This window comes from Xyrauchen texanus, chromosome 26 (assembly GCF_025860055.1).
Source record: "Xyrauchen texanus isolate HMW12.3.18 chromosome 26, RBS_HiC_50CHRs, whole genome shotgun sequence".
Taxonomy (NCBI): domain Eukaryota; kingdom Metazoa; phylum Chordata; class Actinopteri; order Cypriniformes; family Catostomidae; genus Xyrauchen; species Xyrauchen texanus.
Window position 1 is genome coordinate 25,918,820 of NC_068301.1, and position 21,525 is coordinate 25,940,344.

General features: G+C 38.9%; 1 protein-coding gene across 2 annotated transcripts in view; it reads right to left on the reverse strand.

The window, feature by feature from the left end:
* Positions 1-243: 243 nt before the first annotated feature.
* The window catches only part of LOC127619638 (ataxin-1-like), a 134,594-nt gene continuing 113,312 nt past the window's right edge, over positions 244-21,525 (reverse strand). For both annotated transcript variants that reach the window (XM_052092568.1, XM_052092569.1), the window contains 2 exons: positions 13,009-15,084; positions 244-9,582 (listed from right to left, as the gene is read on the reverse strand). In XM_052092568.1, coding sequence (XP_051948528.1) covers positions 9,022-9,582; positions 13,009-14,787 — 2,340 coding nt within the window. In that variant the 5' untranslated portion in view covers positions 14,788-15,084 and the 3' untranslated portion in view covers positions 244-9,021. The remainder of the gene's footprint in view (positions 9,583-13,008; positions 15,085-21,525) is intronic.

The following is a 21,525-nucleotide window of genomic DNA, read 5'->3' on the forward strand; positions in this document are numbered from 1 at the left end:
TGTCTGAGTAGATCTCAATGCATCTACCACTGACTCATGCGAATGAAGGATCCAGCTCAGAACAGAAGCTAACACTAAAGGTCGTCCACCTCCACCAACACTCCAATGATTAGCTGCACAGTGAGCCAAAAGAACCTTGTGGGCCCACTTAATCTCACAAACACGCCTTGAGAAGACTTGAAGGCTTTTGACATGTTCTAAATGTGCTTATCACAAATCACAAACTCCAAAAAAGGTTGCAATTGGCACTGTAATTTTTATTAGTACGTGTATACTGCAACAATAAACTTGTACTGGTATACAGAAAATGTATTTTTAAACAAATTTGTTCACAACCTGAATCAAATATTGATTTGTTCAGAATAATGAAATACGTTCTAACTAGAAAACCGGCAAGCACCATCAAAGAAAGGGACCAAAAAAGAAATCCAAGAAACAACGTGAGTGTATCCTACAAATAGACACACCATAATTAGAAAATAGAATTTCAATTACATTTTTTATATTAGTTTTCTTTTTTAAAAAAGCTAGTGCAAGTACAATATTTTACACAACTTACAGAATATGCACGCATATGGAAATAAAATTAACCAAAATGAGAGAGAGAAAAAAAAATATTTCCAACCTAGGGCTTTATAATTTTATTTTCTTAGATTAATATATATATATATATATATATATATATATATATATATATATATATATATATATATATATATATATATTCTTTACTAAGTAAGGTGCAAAACACTACTGCCTCTCCCAAATCTCTTAAGCGGGTTTCACCCAGGTGATCCATCACCGACTAGAACAACTAGAATAGAATCCAGTGGTTCTATTTTTGTGGATCTTTTTGCCCAATAGCAAGTGAAAAAAGAAACTAGAAACAGCTTCTTCAATTTCTCTTCCAATGGAAGACTTAAAATCTCTTTATGACAAGACCTGCAACACCTGGGATTCCTGCTAGAACACACTACTTTCTGAGCAATGAATGACCAATGGCTTCCTAGATGACAATCTTAACATTGCAACCTCAAAAGGATAAAGAGGGAAAAAAGAGAGGTGGTTCGACATACACGCACATAATTACCACGCTTTTGCCATTCACCCAAGTAGGTATAGCTGCAGGCCGGAGACCTCCAAATGTGGGCGGGATCTCCAGAGAGGACGGGTTACGTCAGAGGGGGTGTTGTTACACCAAAAGTGCCGTCACTTCCACTTATTGTTAAGATTAGGAAAAGGGTTAGGGAATGGGCTCCCTATTTCTTTAATGGTGGTTTGGAGCTTGTGACCCTTTTTAGAAGCTCTACCTGAAGCGTTATTTCATTGCTGTCTCATTAGGGGGAGCTCCTAAATGTTATCTATCTGGCCACAGCTTTGAATGTGTTGCCTACACCCTTCTTTCAGAATGTAACACAAAACATTCTTGAAAATGACTGATGTTAAATTTAAAAGGTCATTTTTAAGTACAATTTTACAGAGACATCTTATTAAGCATTCACTGGCAACAATTTCAAAATTACAAAAATGACCTTGACGATATGTTAAAGTTTATCTTGAGAGTGTAGTTGTACAAATTCTAAGGGATAAATACACACATTGATATGCATAAGGGTGACATCGGGTACGTGAGATGAACAGCATCTGTACACAAGTTGGTTTCCGGCCTTTGATGGTGAGTTAAGTCCTTGGCATTTAGTTCTCAGTGGTTAACCAGGGCTGAGTGTCCAGTGCGACCCAACAGCGACAAATATCCCTCAATATTCATCAGAGAAAGGTTATTTATTAGACTTTTTTTCCTGTATTCCGGTCAGACAGGCTGCTTTAGGGCTGGCCAGGTGAGGCAGGGTTGGGTTAAGGTGAAGGAATACAGAATGTACCACACTCTGAGGAAGTGTTTGCCAGTTTACCAGCTCAACAAAACCACAAGTAAGACCAGGGCTGGGCATGCCTCCTTTCATAAGGAGTGTGCACAGTTTAACTATTCAGCACTGATATAGCTGAATTGTCAAAGTAACGAAGTAACAATATTTATAATCATAATAAGACTAATTACAATACACATATCAAGCAGCCCATACATCATTTAGGGTTAAAATGAGTCATAATGTGGGCCTGTTGAAGTTTCTCAGCCTGAGGTTTAAAATCCAGCGGTTTGGACAATTGACAAGATGTCAAACAACAGTCAAGTTGAACAGAGGCTTGATTGACACCTGACTGATTTTCAACTAGTAAAGGACAAAAAAGAAAAGAAAAAGGCAGAAAAATAACACAAAACAATAAAAGGATTTTTTTTAAACAAGAGCCACAAAAAAGAAAGGAAACTTTGATGTATTTTTCAAACAACTGAAACTCACAGAAATATTCTTCTTTTTTGTAATTTGTGCCAGAAAAAAAGGACATTTTCAGCGGTACTCCTCTTATGAGAGAGCCGTCACAGAGCCACTCCAACTCTTAAAAACATTCATTAAAACACTTCTCTCGTCTCCTACCACGATAGAATAGTGCTACAGAGGAGACCAAAGCAAAAGAACAAAGTCCTAATACATGAAGCAAGGTCAAATATAGATCCAACATGAAAATAAAAACAAAGCAATTCAAAACAATGGTTTTTGTACACATCAGTACAACAAAAGTAAAATCATCTCAGGTTCATTGAGGACCATCCAAACTTAATTTCAATTCTCAACCCTCTTCGTCAAAACCCGTTGGACCCAGGAACGAGTATAGACAGAAGGGAGAAAGTATGATGACACATTAATTCCTCAACTCTATAGGTTTTCCTTGGGATTAGAAAGTGCTGAAACAGTATAATCAAGTCTATCTATTCTATAAATGACAAACATGTGCATTTAGTTTTCGTTTGTTTCTATAAAAGTGGTCCCCACTTTGATGAGGTTGATGATACATATGTCAGTCGTTTTCTTGCATGTGTGAGAATCTGGGCTTGTGAACAGGCAGACAAACAGACTGATACAGACGGTTTACACAGAGACACACAGAGTGTTTTGGAAGGCCTCATATAGTGTAGAGACAGAGTGGGGAAACCAAAGCACAGGGCCAATGAAATGACTGCAACACACACATATGTATTTACATGTACTTAAACCTTTCAAGGGTATTTACCCTAAACACCCCACTCAATCAGTACACACACATTCACACTTATTTCCCATCCCTGAGTAAGTCCAAGGAAATATTGTTTTGACCTTAACAGAAATGCAAATTATGTTATCATAGTGCAGTGATGTCAAACTAAACCCTCTGCCAAAGAAAATGAAATATACTGAAAAAAAAAAAGGCAGAAATGAACAAAAATTATAGATCAGGGGTTCACTACAATGTGAAAATACAACAATCGTCCCATTTAATCACTAATAGCATGTAGTGAAAAACACAAAACCCACAGACGTTTTAAACTAAGAATACGATTAAAAATAGTTTTTGTTTAGTTATTAATGGAGTTTTACTGTAGTTTTATATGAGATAGATGCATTAGTACAATAAACCGCCAGCTACCTTGTACATCTTTTATTCTCTTAGTTTGTGATGACCATCAAACTTGAAGGAACAGAACATCTGTATAGATTCATTCAATCAGGTCAGACAATGTCAGACATATTGGTATCACTTTTACAATAAGGTACCATTTATTAACTACATTAGTTAACACAAACTAACAAAGAAAATTATTTTAACAGCAACTATCATTCTTGATTAATGTTCATTTCTACATATAGTAATACACTTTTAAAATCAAAAGTTGAATATGTTAACATTAGTAAATGCACTATGAACTAACGTGAACAAACAATAAACAATTGTATATATATATTTTTTAAATTACATAGATTAACAAATGCTGTAAAACAATATGTGCATTTGTTATTTCATTATACCTAATGCATTAACTAATGTTAACGAATGGAACCTTATTGTAAAGAGTTACCGACATCTTTAATGCATCCATAATTAGTATTCATATCTCAATATTTCAATGGAAAATAGTCCATATGCAAACAGATAACACACCTGACATTACAATAGTACAGACAGTATTGGGTTAGATTACTTCTTTAATGTAATCTGGCACTGATTACACAAATATAATAATTTACTTAATCTTTTAGATTACGTGTATTAGGCAATCTGATTACTTCTGAATGACTAATTGCATGTTTTGATGAGAATCTAAAGTGGTATTAAAGGAATGCTCCAGATTCGATACAAGTTAAGCTCAATCAACAGCATTTGTGGCATAATGTTGATTACCACAGAAAATAATTTCAGCTCATCTCTCAATAAAAAAACAGAGCAAAAATCATGATTACAGTAAGGCACTTAAAATGGAAATGAACGTTGCCAGTCCATGAACATTAAAACACACCGTTTCAAAAGTATAGCCACAGAACATAAACATAACATGAATTTAATTGATAAAATCGCTTACAGAGTTTACCAATGTTATGTCCAAAAAATGTGTAATATTGTAATTTAACTTTAACTTTTTAACACAATTAAGCAATTTTATCACACTAAAATCATGTTGACACAAATAATGTTTACGCCTTGAGGCTATACTTTTTAAACAATGTGTATTTAAACATTTATATACTTGGCTCATTCACTTACATTGTAAGTGCCTAACCATACCCCGTGATGTTAGCTCTTTTTTAGATATAAATGAGAGACGGGTTGAAATATTTTATTTGTGGTAATCAACATTATGCCACAAATGCTATCAATTGAGCTTAATTTATACTGAACCCTGATCATTCCTTTAATGATTTGAAAAAACACTGTTTGAAAGTCAAGACTGATCAGTAATTTAATCAATTTGTAATCATGGAGAACAGAACATACCAACTTGCTCCCTTTGTGATCCGAGTAAACTAATATATCGCAGACGTAATAGGTACCCTGGGTGAGTATTACACATAATTGAGTGAGGCTACAGTCACCGTTTTCTCTTAAAACACAATTTTGACAACCTAGGGCTAGGCAACAGGAAACTCTGTCACAAATACCATCAGGGTTCTATGGCTATGATGAGACAGCGACAGATAGAGAAAGAGATCAGACCGAGCAGATGTGCTGGGTGGGGCGAAAGTGAACGCAGTTGCACGTACATGCCAGGCAACAGAAGGTAGCTAACGGTTGCAGCAGGGTAAACATACTCCGTGAGAGGCATACTGGTTCTGTATGGGCACCTGAAGAGGATCTGGAGGTCACTGTTCAACTAGGGGTTAAGATGGCTAGGAGGGGACAGACTCTGTCACTGCATATTCATTTCTCCCTGAAGTTCCGAGGGCCTACAGTACAAACCGCAAATAAAAACAGGTCGCTGAGGTTAACAGAAGGTCAATGACTGAGCTCTTGCATTGAAGTCCGGTTCTGTCTTTTTTTGGCACTGTCTTTCAGCACTGAAGACTAAGGGTTATTGCTACTTGCCATTGTTCGGAATGCTTCTCGTGTGTACATGGAAACGCACTGTGCAACCAGAAAGAGGCAGATAGTAAAATGAATGAAGTGATACACTTGTACTGTATGAGTGATGTCTAAAACAATGAAAAATACAAGAGGAGAAGGAAAATAGAGGTGAACGGCATAGCAAAAGATGACAAAATTAATGCAAGACTGGTTTTTCATTGATGGTCATGTTCTTGGGGTGGTTCACTGTACGCACATCAATAGACAAACAATATCACATCTTATTTCTACCTTTTGGCCCAAAAGTGTTTAACAAAAATCAAGTTTGACTGGTTGATGCAGATACAAACAAACATACATATATACAATCCAAGTAGGATGCAGAATTGCACCCACAGGCATCAAGGGAAAAGATGTCATGTCAAATGAAAAAAAGAAAAGAAAATAACGCACGGTTGTGGTGTTGATCTGACAAACCCTGTTTTATTATAAAAAAATAAAGCATTTTCAAATTGTATATGGGGTGCACTTACCCACACACCCACCACCACCACTCATATCTGTTTACCCATCCATCCATTCATCCCTTCTTTATTAACTACCACTATCTATTTTCACCATCTTCCTGCCAGATCTTCACCAGCTCAAGCTAAGTTGAGCGTGACCAACCAAAGACTCAACAAGCATGCAGGCTACAGGTCACCAATGTTCATTGTTTTAGGATGCTGGTTTCTAGAATGGGAAGCTGATTTGCTTGGGTACATCATGGCTATGTGGGTCCACCAACTAGGCCAGCACCAAACCAGTATAAGCCAGCCTGAATTGGAAATTGATGGTGGTCTAAGCTGGTTTTTGCAGCAGGGATGACATGTTACACCCCTACAAAACAAACAACGGACAATTTTGTGTTCATGTTTTAGTGTGGGATTCAACCCCCTTGTGGGAGCTTAAAAAGGGGCTTAGGAGGAGTTTAGGGCCATAGCCATCAGACCTGTGAGCCAGGCAAACTTGTTAAGAAACTGCTACATTTCAGAAAATCTGTTTATCAGCCCTGTCCTGTGCTGACTGAAAACAAAATAAAAATCATGTTACTATCTCTCCAGATGTGCAAATTGCAATATTCTTTTAAGTAGAACTTAAATATCTATTTATAATATGTGTGGTATTACACACACACACACACACACACACACACACACACACACACACACACACACACACACAACAGGCGCACACACACTCACACATGCTATTTCTCTAACATACACAAATACCTATACAACAAATCACTGAAATTACTACATGACGGCTTTCACATACGTTCGATGAGTCAGTGTCTTGGGGGACGGGACTAAAAACATGCTCATGTAGCCTTGCACTCTCATCCATTAAGATAGATTTAGCATATGCAGTTCTATACATGTTAATGTACAAAAAAATACATGACATATTTCAACATGATCGAAAATTACCGTAACCGCGTACGTGTAAGTATATATGCAAGTGCACGTTAATGCATACAATCAAACTTGCATGCATAAGTGCCCACATACATTGCTAACACACATACTGTATGTATATGACACCCTTAAAACGATTTCTGTAGTCAGAGCTTCACACTTACACTTTTACGTTCTCACTCTCATATCTCTCTTATACATATGTATATACATATTTGAACAATCTCTGTACTTTTTTTCCACCTGCATTTACACTTTCATTCATCTTTTTTTGCTTTAAATTATTCAAATGGCAGCTGTTTTACAGGCCCCGCCCTCTTTGTGCCAGTCTTTACTCAAGGCGTTAGGTTGATCCAATCAGATAAATGGGAAAGTGCTTAAATTAAAGCAGCCCTCTCAGGGACAACATCTACTTTTTTTCTCTTTTATCACTTGTTACATTCATCCCTTCACAAAACAAGTGACCCTTGTGAGCTAGCATCTTCTCACACAACAGAAGACACAAAAGAGTGCCACACAACATCCATTTCATTACCCTGCCAAAAAACATCTTAAACCTGCATAAACTGATTTGCTGGTCTTAGCTGGTCTACCAGCCTTGCTGAGCTAAAAAGTGCCCAAAAGCCCTCTAGTTTGATCAGTTTAGGCAGGTTTAAGCTGTTTTTTTTCAGCAGGGTATACAGCATACAGTACTATGTTCATGTTTAGAGATCAACAGACAATAGTAGTAGCAAAAATAATAATAATATTAGTAATTAATATTACACTAATCATTATCATCATAATAATTTGACTCTGTTGATTAAAACAAATATCAGCTAGTGAGCATGACAGGTGTGTTAAGTGCTTCAGAACAATCACTTGTATGTCTTCTCAGACAACGTGCACTCTCGCTTTGCTAGGGAGTCACATGGGAAACCTCCTCGTGGTCACTATAAAGTGGATTGACGGTCTCAGACACGGAGGCAACTGAGATTTGTCCTGCGCCACCCGTAATGAGGTGAGTCAATACACCACCACGAGGATTTACAGTGCATTGGGAATTGGCCATTCCAAATTGGGGAGAAAAGGGGTGAAAAAATAAAAAATTAAAAATAAAAATTAAAACAACAAAACCAGTGAGATCTAAGGTCTAAGGGACTGGTCAATTTCCTCATCTGAAGTCAACCCATTGTGTTTGTATGCATCAAGACACATACACGCATACATACATAGACAAGAACCCATCCTGTGTCTACGTGAAAAATTACCCCTGATTGCAAGGTTTACATAAAATAAAATAAAAGATCTACCCATCAGGTATGATAGAAGGGTTTGAAAAGTGAGATGGAAAATTAAATCATGCAAAACTACAAAAATAGTCAAATAAAAGTTTAGACAGTTGGATATATAAAAATAGACTCATACATCTTCCCTGTTTAAGATGAGTTTTATAAGATCTTCCTAAGGATCAACTGGCACTGCTTGATGACATCATCCCTATTGGCCTGTACCATAGTATTTGGAAACCTCTTCTTGAATTTAAATGAAGGTTAAAACAATCTATGCTGATCTAACTGCATTAATGACATCGCTCAACATTGTTTGTGATTTTGATAGTCTTCTATAGTCACAGTTAAATATTAGATTGCCTAAACAGGATGGCTGACATCATGTAAACTCCTGCATCCAGTGAAGGAGCGATTTCCGTTCTGCCACCATGAGTAATGTCAAGCTTACTCTGAAAATATAAAATTTCCACAAGGTGCAGCTGGACTAGGTTTGTCCGGGCCAAATAATGTCATAGGTAAGAGACTAGAGAGAAGTCTTAGCCTTGTTAGTTATGATCGACTGTATAAAGTCTTCAAAATATCATGCAGTGCTCAGGTGTCCCACAACCTTCTTACCTTGCACTACATCAGCCCAGATTTTGACCAATCAAATGATTTGCACCAATTGCCTGTGTAAAATTAAATCCATTACATTGTTATTACAACATGTGAAGTAATACAAACTGAGTAAATTTAGACATAAGATCCAATAATCTGGATAGAAAACTAAATATCTAATCAAAAATAAGAATAATAATAAACATTCTAAGGGCAAATTTATTTAGAATTTTGCTTTCAAAAGCTGACAGTCCAGTGGGCATTCACTTGTTAATATTTGATCTGCCTTCGATACTAATTTTAACCTCCTGAGGGATGAAAGAGGGCTTAGGAAATGTTAAAGGAGGCTCTCCTTCTGGATTTTCTACTTTGCGGCCCTCAGGGGCTGACCACCTCCTTTTGCGGCCTGTGGGTTTGCTGATGGACTCTGACTCAGAGGGCGGTGGGGCTTTGTAGATGTCCCTCTCCCCAAACTTCAGTTCTCCATTCTCTCTATTTCCCTGATTGCCTCCACCTCCTTGTTCTGCATACTGCCCAAGTCCGTTTTCCTGTTCTGTGTGCCGAACACCCCCCCGAGCTCCATGCAAGTGTGCTTTGGGAGGCTTAAGGGGCGGACCAAGGGTTGGTGCATCCAAGACTTGCCCCTGGCTCTTCTTGATGGAGCCATTCCTTAGGTTCTTCAGGGTAAGGGAGATGCAGACATCGCCTACCGAAAGCTTTGTGCATGGCAACTCTAGCAACTGGGTTGTCTGCTCCGGACAGCAGGATGACCAGCCCTGACCGAACACAAAGAACGGATACTCTACTAGCACCTCCACGCTGACCTGTGAGAGACAAAAGGAGGTAGAAAAATAGGACACAGAAAGTCACGCACAAATAGAAGTAGGGGAAAAAGAACCAATAAAGTATATTACACTTACTGACCTCTTTATTAGGAACACTATGGTCCTAATAAAGTACCTGATGTGGTCATTTGCTGTTGAAGCCCATCCGCCTCAAGGTTCGACATGTTGTGCATTCTGAGATGCTATTCTGCTCACTACAATTGTACAGAGGAGTTATTGAGTTACTGTATCCTTTCTGTCAGCTCTCTCATCAACGAGGCATTTCGTCCGCAGAAATGCTGCTCACTGGGTATTTTCATTTTATTTTTGGCAACATTCTGAGTAAATTCTAAAGACTGTTGTGTGTGAAAATCCCAGGAGACCAGCAGAAACAGAAATACTCAAACCAGCTCATCTGGCACCTCATTCAGATTGTTGATTTGAACATTACCTGAAGCTCCTGACCCATATCTGCATGACTTTATGCATTGCATAGCTGATTAGATAATCACATATATAAGTAGGTGTAAAGCTGTTCCAAAGTGCTCAGTGAGTGTATTTTCTTACAGTCTTTGTTTGTTAAATTGTTTTTACAGAAATATTTTTGAGGAAAAAGAGATTAAGAACTCTTAAGAGCATGTGAGTGAGAAGACAAATGTCCTGCTGCATTAGGTCAATGAAGACTCAATCTTTTCTATTTGACCAAATTCCAAACTCAAAATGAGCTAAGAGTATAATTCTATCACTTGTTGTATTTGTAAGGATGTCTGGACAAATCCTCTGTACATCTAGGCTGCAAGGGTTTTCGTATATAATAAACATATGTTTTACTTACACTGACACACTTATTCTCTACGCTACTTCTATGGCTCTACGGTGAAGTATTGCAGGAAGTTTTGCACTTGTACCCCTCCCCCCTTTGCACAAATGCACAATGAAATGAATAAGTGTATTTGCTAAATAGCATCTGTTAATCAGCTCCTCTTATACTGACAGACTCTGGTGATGCTTTTGAGTGGGTGGCTCCATCTCAACTCCCAGACAAATGAAACAGATTTTTCATACAGTCCACTCACAGTACAGCAGAAGGAAAAAAAGAAATAAGAAATGACTCAATTCTGCCAGTGAATCCCACGCTAACTAAACAAAGATGCCATGGGGACAGCCATGAGAGGCATTATGGAACAGCGAGATGATTTCAGCTGCCAATTTACCCCACATCTAGTTAGACTGCCTTAGTAAGGCATATGAGAATATATACTTCATGAGTACCATATGGTTAATAAATGAGAGATGATAAAGATGTAAGAAAGTTATAACAAAGTAAGGAAGACTTGAAGCATTTGAGAATACAGTATATACTTCATGATTACCATATGGTTAATCAAAGTGAGATGATAAAGATGTATGAAAGTAATAACAAAGTAAGAACGACATAAGGCATTTGTAAAATGTGTCAAAGGTGTAAAGGATATCTGCCAATGAACATGGTCATGTATGAAATTAACTTGCAATCTAGATATATCTTTCATTTTATCTGCATAATATATAGAAATACTTTTCATTTCCCATTTTAATGTGCAGAGAAAACAATATTTTATAACCACTAATTTTTTAACCACTCCACTGATTTAATATTAGCGAACTATAGTTTTGGCAAGTCGTTTATGACATCTACTTTGTCCACCAATTTTTTTACAGACAGATTATTTCACTTTTATTGACTATATCACAATTCTAATGGGTCAGAAGTTTACATACACTAAGTTAACTATTAATCTTTAAGCAGCTTGGAAAATTAAAAAAAAATTATGTCAAGCCTTTAGCAATTAGCCAATTAGCTTCTGATAGGAGGTGTACTGAATTGGAGGTATACCTGTGGATATGTTTTGAGGCCTACCTTCAAACTCAGAGCATTTGTTTGACATAGTGGGAAAATCAAAAGAAATCAGCCAAGACCTCCACAAGTCTGGTTCATCCTTGGGAGCAATTTCCAAATGACTGAAGGTACCACGTTCATCTGTACAAACAATAGTATGCAAGTATAAACATCGTGGTACCATGCAGCCATCATACTGCTCAGGAAGGAGATGCATTCTGTCTCCTAGAGATGAACATAATTTGGTGTGAAAAGTGCAAATCAATCCCAGAACCACAGCAATGGAGCTTGCGAAGATGCTGAAGGAAACAGGTAGACAAGCATCTATATCCACAGTAAAACAACATCAACGACATGAACGAAATCAACATAACCTGAAAGGCTGCTCAGCAAGGAAGAAAGCACTGCTCCAAAACCACCATAATAAAGCCAGACTACAGTTTTCAAGTACACATGGGGACAAAGATCAAAGGAAGGAAAATGATCTGGTTATATTGAAGCACCATCTCAAGACTTCAGCCAGGAAGATAAAGCTTGGTCGCAAATGGGTCTTCCAAATGGACAATGACCCCAAGCAAACCTCCAAATTTGTAGCAAAATGGCTTAAGGACAACAAAGTCAAGGAATTGGAGTGGCCATCACAAAGCCCTGACCTCAATCCGACAATTTGTGGGCAGGCAGAACTGAAAAAGCATGTGCGAGCAAGGAGGCCTACAAACCTGACTACACCAGTTCTGTCTGGAGGATTGGGCCAAAATTCCAGCAACTTATTGTGAAAAGCTTGTGGAAGGCAACCCAAAATATTTGACCCAAGTTAAACAATATAAAGGCAATGCTACAAAATACTAACCAAGTGCATGTAAACTTCTGACCCACTGGGAATGTGATGAGAGAAATCAAAGCTGAAATAAATCATTCTGTTTACAATTATTCTGACATTTCACATTCTTAAAATAAAGTATTGATCCTAACTGACCTAAAACAGGGAATGTTTTCTAAGATTAAATGTCAGGAATTGTGAAAAACTGAATTTAAATGTATTTGACTATGGTGTATGTAAACTTCTGACTTCAAATGTATCTTTGGTAGGTTGACTTCCACAAGGAATGTAAACACTGTGCCTCTGTGGTGCTTTCAAAAGTTTGCTCTGTAGTTTTGAGCTGTGGAGTGTTAACACATCTCAAGGTTGGAGCTGGACAACCTGTTTGGCTAACCAATGGAAGAGGGTGAAACCAGTTTCTTGGGACACCAGTTTGGAAATAATGATTTTTGCAATTCTGTGTGGTGCTGCTAGTGGTACAAACATTACACATTAGATATTTTCACAATCAACACTCAAGGAAATGTGGTAAGTTTTTGAATGTAAATAATGCATTAAAATGCCTACTAAAAACTACCAATAAATATATATATACTTTATGTAGTGGGACAGTCCTTGTTATAAGTGTGGTAAGAAACATTGAGTGATATATGTGCAGATCTTACTGAAAGAGATCCCAAAACTGTTCAACATTTTTGCAACAGTAATACAAAATAAGTTATCCCACCTGTGAACGATGTTCTCCTACAGCAAACTGTATAATGGCAAAGTTAGATGCATGAATGCTGTCAATGCGCTCAACAGTGCTGGAGTCGATCTTCAGCTCATTGCTAATCTCAGCGCTCTGAATGAAATCCTCTGTCTTCAGGTCCTCCACCCGCTTCAGCTCCCCATCTGCAAGCTGGATGATGGAGCCCTTGGTGAAGTAAGGGGGTAACGAGGGGGCAGAGGGTAGAGGTGGAGTTGTCAGCAGGCCAGCAGGGGCTGAAACCACAGGCAGGTGCAGCTGGCCTTGAACCACAGAGTATGGGGCAGAAGTCTCAAAATGTTCCATTTTGGTGGCAGTTGAGGTGACAAATGCATGGGGCAGTGTCCCAGACAAGGGTGGTGTGGCTGATGTAGCAGTAGCTTCTGTTCCAGTCACTGGGATAATGACAGACTGAGTACCAGGGATGACCAGGTGCTGGGGTAGGCTGGTGTGGTAGCTGAGAGGCTGCTGGTGCCCTGTGTCAGCGATGTAACCAATGATGGGTGTTTGAGTGGTGTAGAAGTTGGCAGAGGGGAGACCTAATGAGAGAGACTCTGTGGTGTTGTGCATAGTCTGGATGACTGCATGGGGTGATAATGTGGTAACTGCCCCCTTCAGATTGTCCACAGGGTGATGAGAAAAATGATGGGATGTAGAGGTGGAAGTAGTGCGGGACATAGGCTTGCCTGAACAAATCCCTCCTTTTTCAGTGTGGGAAGTTGGGGGAGGCAGCTTGTCTGGTGTACCTCTAGGATTAACACCACTGGAGCTATAACTGTTGGGTAACAGTACCAATGAGGACCGCATGGCTGTGCAGTCCTGTGTATATTCACCAGGGAGAACCACATGCCGAGCCTCATAGTGATGTGGGCTCTGCTGTTGGTGGATGTGGTACTGCTGAGAAGAGGAGGCCCCTTTGGTAGTGCTGCCTTGTTTACCTGCACTAGACTCTGGAGGTGGACCAAAGCGCTTGTCTTTCTCCAGCTCTCCATTCAAAACCTCCCTGGGCCTGGTCTCCTCCCTCTTGGGGAAAAGTCCATCTGGGTACTGAACTAGGACCTGCGAGGTGCCACTGATGGGCAGCGTGTGGTGAGGGTGTAAATGCAGGGGCATGTGAGCATGGGGTGATTGTGCAGTCCGCGGCGATGTGCTTAGAGGAGAACTTGCAATTTGAATGTACTGGGTGGAGTGGGGCAAAGAGGTGCTGTTCGATGTGACCAGGCCTGGTGGACGGCCCAACTGATAATGCTGGTCAATTTTAGATGCTGGGGAACTGGAGGTACTTGCATAAGCCACACGCTGTGTGGTGGAGGATGCAGTAGAAGGGGGTACTAGCTGAGATATGTAGCCAGCGTATGGTGAAGGGTATGGAGAGCTGATGAAGTGTACATTGGGGGACAGGGATGTGTACTGGATGGTGCCAGCGGGCTGAGAGTGGGGTGAAGTGTACACTGCAGGTAGGGTGGTCACTGCAGTTGGAGCTCTGGTTGAGTGCGTGGATGATGGAGTTGCTCTCTCAAATGGGGCAGACAGTGGTTTGTATTGAGGTCCATCAGGTTCTGCAGAGGTGCTGGTGTGTTGCCGCCCTCTTTCATGCCCGCTTGCCACACTGGCAAGCCAGGCCAGGTTCCCTGCATGCTGGCTTTCATTGGCAGGTGCCATAACCATGGGCCTCTCCTCTGAGGACAGAGTGCTTGCTAGGATCTCACGTTTTTTTGGGGGCAGGCATTCATTGCTCCGCTCCTGGTTCGACTTCATTGTTTCTCTGAAACCTGTACCACTCTTTCTGGATGTTTCTTCTCCCTTTATCTCTTTTGCTCTTTTCCTCTCTCTTTGTCTCTGTTCCCTCCCACTGACAGACTCACGGTGAGACTGGGGTCAGGGTATTGAGAGGAGAGTGGTGGTGGAAGGGGATGTGTCCTGTTCCTAGGGTTGGATGGACACAGATTTCAGTCGTAAGCAAAGGATGTCACACCTGCTGTGGGAGAGCGGTCCATGCAATTCATGCGGAATCATTTCCCTCTGAGAGCGAGTCTCCAGGACAGCAAGAAGAACCTGGAAAACACATGAACAGACATTCATGTCATCATTAAGGTTATTCCTGGTTGCAATGACGGCAATGAGGAAAGAAGTCCCATAACCTTTTACGTTGGTTGTTTCAGTGCATTCAAAGCTTTTTAAAATATCTCTATAAATTTGAGGTTAGGTGTAAGTGTGCATCTGTTTCCTATGATGTCTTCTGCACGTATAATGTGGCTAGCAAAAACAGCTCCTCCTACACTCTCAAACTACTTATATAATTTGTATATTTATGAATATTTTGCAATAATCTTAAAATGTATTTTTTCTGTACTTAATCAACAACTTTAAATCAACAGTTTTCTATTTTTGGAGTGTGAAGTGTGTAAGTGGCCTTCCAGCTGGGAAAGCTAGAATGCACAGTGTGCACATCATTAGTAATAAACCGAAACTCAGCACACAGAGGCTAGTAACACATACACCTTTGTACATACACTCCTGTGTGCATACGAGGCTCATGCACAGTAATGTAAATGTAACAAAAACATTAAAGGTCACACTTAATCATATCACGCATAGAGCAAGAAACAGATTTTGCTCTCTTTAATAGTTATCCGGTAGAGAGGTAGCAGTCTCTTTTTCGGGTCCCTCCTACTCCAGAGTGTATGTGGAAACACATGATCAAACAGTGATGTTGTGCAGTGTTATGGCTTGTTTGACATTCCTCCCTGAGCTCTATTGATTGGACCCATTCAGCTGTGTATGTTGTCCAGCACTAGAAGGATATGAGGGTGGTTTTGCATTATAAACAGGACGCTGATTATTTAACAAATGTCGCAGTGTTATAAAAGAGCAGGCGGACTTAACTGTACAGGAAACCCACGCTTTAAGATAGCGTGTAACAGTTTTGGTGTTATTGTTTTGGACATAGTACTACAGTTATACAAAAGTGTTTTTAACATGGATCGTGGTAATACCATGGCTTTTTGGAGATAGTATTACCATGGAATATGTGCAAAGCCTTATAGTATTACCATGGAGTTTTGGACATGTAATAATATGTTTGTTTGTTTTTTGGACATGGTACCATGGTAATATCATAGTGTTTTGGATGTATACCATAATAATAGCATGCTTTTTGGACAGAGTGCCATGCTTTTTGGAGATGGTACCATGGTAATACAATAGAGGTTTGAAAATGGACCATGGTAATTCCATGGTGTTTTGGACATGGTACTATGGCAATACCACCAAGGTATTTTTCAGATGTACTATAATCACATGTTTTTTTTAAACATGATAAAATGGTAATACCATCGTTTTTTTGAACATATACCATAATAATATCAAATGCTTTTGAACATGGTACCAAGTTAATACCATGTTTTTTTGAACATGGTACCATGGTGTTTTACAGATGTACCATAATGATATCATGTTTTAGGACATGGTAAAATGACAATACCATGGTGTTTTGGACATGGACAATGGTAATACCATGTTATCCTTTGTAGTACCCTGAAGTACCAGGAAAATACCATGGTATATGAATACGGTAATCATTCAGTCCCATGCTATACTGTATATTAAAGAACCATGGTATTACCATCTGATATCATTACTGTACCGTGGTACCACCACAGTATCTTTTTTGTGATTGACACAAGCCTATCGAGATTCACATATTCAGAGATTGTTACATATTAGAGGTAATGAGAGACTTATCGTTATATTGATAGTTGTACTGTGTGTTTAAAGGTTATGTTTAGACTGAAAAAGGTCATCACTTCGAGCAGACACAACAGCTAAACATTATTTGACTAATGGACTATAGACATTGAGCAGGGTGTTTATTCTCGGCACTCTCTTAATCTGTGTTCTCTGCCCTTTTTTCTTACTTTTTGTCTCCCCATCCAATACACTCTTCCCTCTGGCTCATGTATCTTTTCATCTCTCTTTGCATCAGACAGGGGCAATCAAGCACATGAATAACCCAATTATAATAATCATTTTAATTAATGATTTCAGTAATAATGCATGGTGGATGACAATATTACTCAGATGGTGTTATTACTTACTCTGAAAGAAATTCTAAAGGTTAGTTTTAATTCGTTATTTAAGTAATCATGCACTGTGGATGACAATATTACTCAGATGGCGTTATAACTTAATCTGAATTAAATTCTAAAGGCTTGAGCTGATCTCTGTCCTTGAATATTTGCTTCCAATATAACCTTTATTCGACACCATACAATAATATTAAACCCAGGGTTTTTAACCAGGGTGTCCGTGCTTACTGTAAAAAGTGTGTACATGTTTTGTATGCACTGCATACCCAGATGTCCTACTACATTTGCTATAATGTGCCGTATACAACAGAGCACAGAACACTGAGTGGAATACTGTATCCCACAATGTAATGCGCTTGACTTGACCTTGACTTGATACAACTGCCTAAGAAATTCTTACACTAAATTTGACTGAAAAATAAAATAAAATATTTCATTTATGAAATGATAACTGGACACCACTTGCTGAATTAATCATGATAAAGTCATGCCATAACTACTGCATATAGAACATTTCTGTTTGAAATGTTTATATTAGAATAAAGCCTATTGATTCCCTTACTATTTTACAAAAATAGCAGGTAGTATAGCAAGCTATTATTGCATTCACCAATGGCATTTCTACCAGAAAATTACAACAGTAAAAGTCGTAATAATAGTATGAGTTGTCTCATACAAAAAAAGTACGACTTTAACTCCCATAGAGAAAAATAAACAAACCAACAAATGATGATATTCAGACTTTTCATAAGCCTTAACACAAACCTAAACCTAACCACAAAATGTATACTACTAACCTAAACTCAACTGTGATTTTAATAGGAAAATAACTTTTGTGTACCACAGAAGAAAGAAAACATTGGCATTGGAATGAGACGAGAAAAGCGTGTTCCAAGTTATTGACATACATCAGTCATTTGTATGGCATAAATAAATGAATGAGTCATAAAATTTGTTCACTGATGTGTTCCATCCTTAAGTGTTGGATAGGAGGCTAGCTAAAATATTATGCCTGTAATGTGTCGATTTTAAATACTGTATGTTGATTAATTATGTGATAAAAGTTGTACCTTTTCGTGTGAGCCGAGTCGTGCATATCTTAAGGTTTCCACATCTCAAGCAAATTGTTACATGAGTTGTCATGAGACTGTTTTGAAACATCATCTAATGATGTAATAAGTATTATATTATGTAATAATGTTAGTTATTATTATAATTATTCAAATGAAAGTTTTTATAAGTGTTATCAAGAAAATCTTGCTTTTTTATATTAGATAAACCAGAGTCTATAAAGGTTGAAAACGCCTGTATTAAACTGACTGAACTAAAAAGCTTCAGTGTTCTCAGTTTGAGGTACGATCTGTATTTGGATTCAGTCTCCATCCGAGAGAGTATATCATATATAATATTTCCCATAAACAAGGTTGGGGAGTAACAGAATACATGGAACGGGATTACGTATTAAAATATATAAAATATAAATAACTGTATTCCACTACAGTTACAATTTAAATAATTGGAAATTAGAATACAGTTACATTCAAAATGTATTTTGATTACTGAAGAGATTACTAGTAACCCTCATAACCCTTCCCATTAATGAAAGCATAATTAAAGCGGCTCAGTGGGTAGCATTGTTGCTTCATAGCAAGAAAGTCCACGGTTCGAGTCCCGGCTCACCCAGGGCCTTTCTGTGTGGAGTCTGCATGTCCCTCTTGGTTCTCCAGTTTCCCTGAGAGTGTGAATGTATATGTCTGTGTGTATTAGCCCTATGACAGATAGGGAGTTTCCACAGATAGGGCTGGACTAGTAATCTGGCATACCGGGTATTTTCCAGGTGGGCCGATGCACTTTGGGGCCAATCAGGGGTGGACTGGCCACCGGGAGAACCGAGGGGATAAGCTAAAATGAGCTACCGCGTTATGCAGAACGGACCACAAAACGGTGCCGCAATATGCAAAAAAGGACAGCGAACAAGACAGTCAACCCCCCAACTTTTGGGACAGTTGCTATGTAAGATCCTGGGCCGATTTCTCTTCCCAGTCCAGCCCTGATCACAGGGTGTTTCCCTTGCCTTTGGCCTGAGACAGCTGGGATACAGTCCTACATAGGATAACTGGCTATAGAAGATGGATGGAGTAGACAAAAGAGAGAGAGGACATAGTATATTCTCAACTCAAATGACTGCAGCTTGCACCATTCTGTAACAAATGTCTGATACTGCAGGGAGCCATTCAGGATTAATGACACTGATGCCAATGGCTTGTATTTTATGCACTTGCACTTACAGACACCACTCACAAACATGCCTCAGTGTGTTTCTGTGGTATCCCGGGGAAAGCCAAGTCCTAATCTTTCACAGTTGGGTCCTCTCCGCCTTGCCTGCTTATCCCTTAGGATTACCCCCCCCCCTCCCCCCCCATTTGGTCCCCGCAATGTAGTATAAACATGTATACACACACACACACACACACACACACACACACACACACACACACACACACACACACACACACACACACACACAGTAGGGAGGGAGGGAGCAATATACTGACCTACATTAGAAAGAACACTATGCAGCACACACACACTTGTAAAACTAAGAACATAGCAACAGAAAACTAGCACGGAGGTGCTTTCACACACACACACACACACACACACACACACTTCCACTGCTTCTGCATTGTTAAGTGAGAGCATAGTGCGAGTACAGAGTGAGTGAAAGAGAGCAGTATAAAAGCCTTGTCAGCTGTATCTTGCTGAGCACACTAGGAACAGTATCAGATGACCTGAAACCTAAACTTATTGTCCTCCATCAGCCCTGGCAACAATATGAATCACACACCTGGAGCCCAAGAGCCACAGAGAACAGCAGGGATAAATCAGAAGCATTAATCAGAGACATTATCTTACACAGACACGAACGAAAGAAAAAGCATGGGCTTTTTGCTTCCACAAAACTGCACTATCACTGTAAAAATGCACCCGATGTACTGCAACAATAGATGTTATGCAGAACATTCTGTGAAATAAAATACATACAGTGTCTGTTCCAAAACCTAGTGAGCTGCCTCGCTGTCTCCTGTATACATAGGCAATTGATTCAATGGCAGCATCCTAACTGAAATAGTGATTTGGAACACTCTACAAAGGCAGCAACTACACGAGTCATTCAAATAGCACCCCTCAAGCGCAGCACACAGGAGACTCGACTCGCAACTGCTTTCAGTACTAATGAGCATACATAAGCATAGCTCACACACATTTTGGGTAAAATAATCAGTCTTCTTTCAAAATAAAAACTTTTTATCTATAGTTTTCAGTATTGAATGGATTATATTAGTTTTTCCAATGAGCCCATCACTGTGCATTCTGGGCTGCCTACCAGCGGAAGAGTACATATGATGCTACCTTAGAATTTGGTCAAAACCAGATATGTTAGGAGGCAGAACAATTAAGATACCTACCTTTTGGAACAGCCTTTGTGTCAGGAGCTCAAACCTGATCCTTTGATGCCTTGAAGTGCTTCCAGCAGCAGCTCACTAGTTTTTGGAACAGACTCTTAGTGTTTTGTGTTTATAACTATTGTACATAGAGTTATTATGACCTCATATTAATTGAAAAACTACAAGGAATAATTCTAATAATAAAAAAAAAAATGTGTCCAAACACGGCCATATTCACTCACTGATCACTTTATAAGGAACATCTGTGCAATTATCACATCAACCATCAGAATGGGGAAAAATATGATCTCAGTGATTTCGACCGTGTTATGATTGTTGGTGCCAGATGGGCTGATTTGAGTATTTCTGTAACTGCTGATCTCCTGGTGTTTTCATACACAACAGTATCTAGAGTTTTCTCAGAACGATGCCAAAAACAAACAAAAAACATGCAGTGAGTGGCAGTTCTGCGCTTGGAAACGCCTTGTTGATGAGAGAGGTCAACAGAGGTTGGCTAGACTGGCAAGAAAGGTGACAGAAAGGTTATGATAACTTAGATAACCACTCAGTAGAATTGTAGTAAGCAGAATAGCATTTCAGAATATACAACACGTCAAACCTTAAGGCGGATGGGCTACAACTGAAGAAGACCTCGTCGTGCTCAAGAGTATTACATTTCATGCCATTTCTAATTATTTGAAAATGAACAAATGATCTAATAAGCATTCTATTCTGCAATAATGCTAGCTGTAATAACTATACATTTTAAAATGAAAATTATAATGTGTTAATCCCCATGTATTAAACAGATTCAAATGAAAAGCTTCAATGTTCTCAGTTTGATAAGATCTGCAAATGGACTCAGTATCCATCCGAGAGAGTATTTAATACACGTTATTTCCCATTTGCCACATGTAAGACTATACTAAAATGAAAATAATAATAATAATAAAATAAAA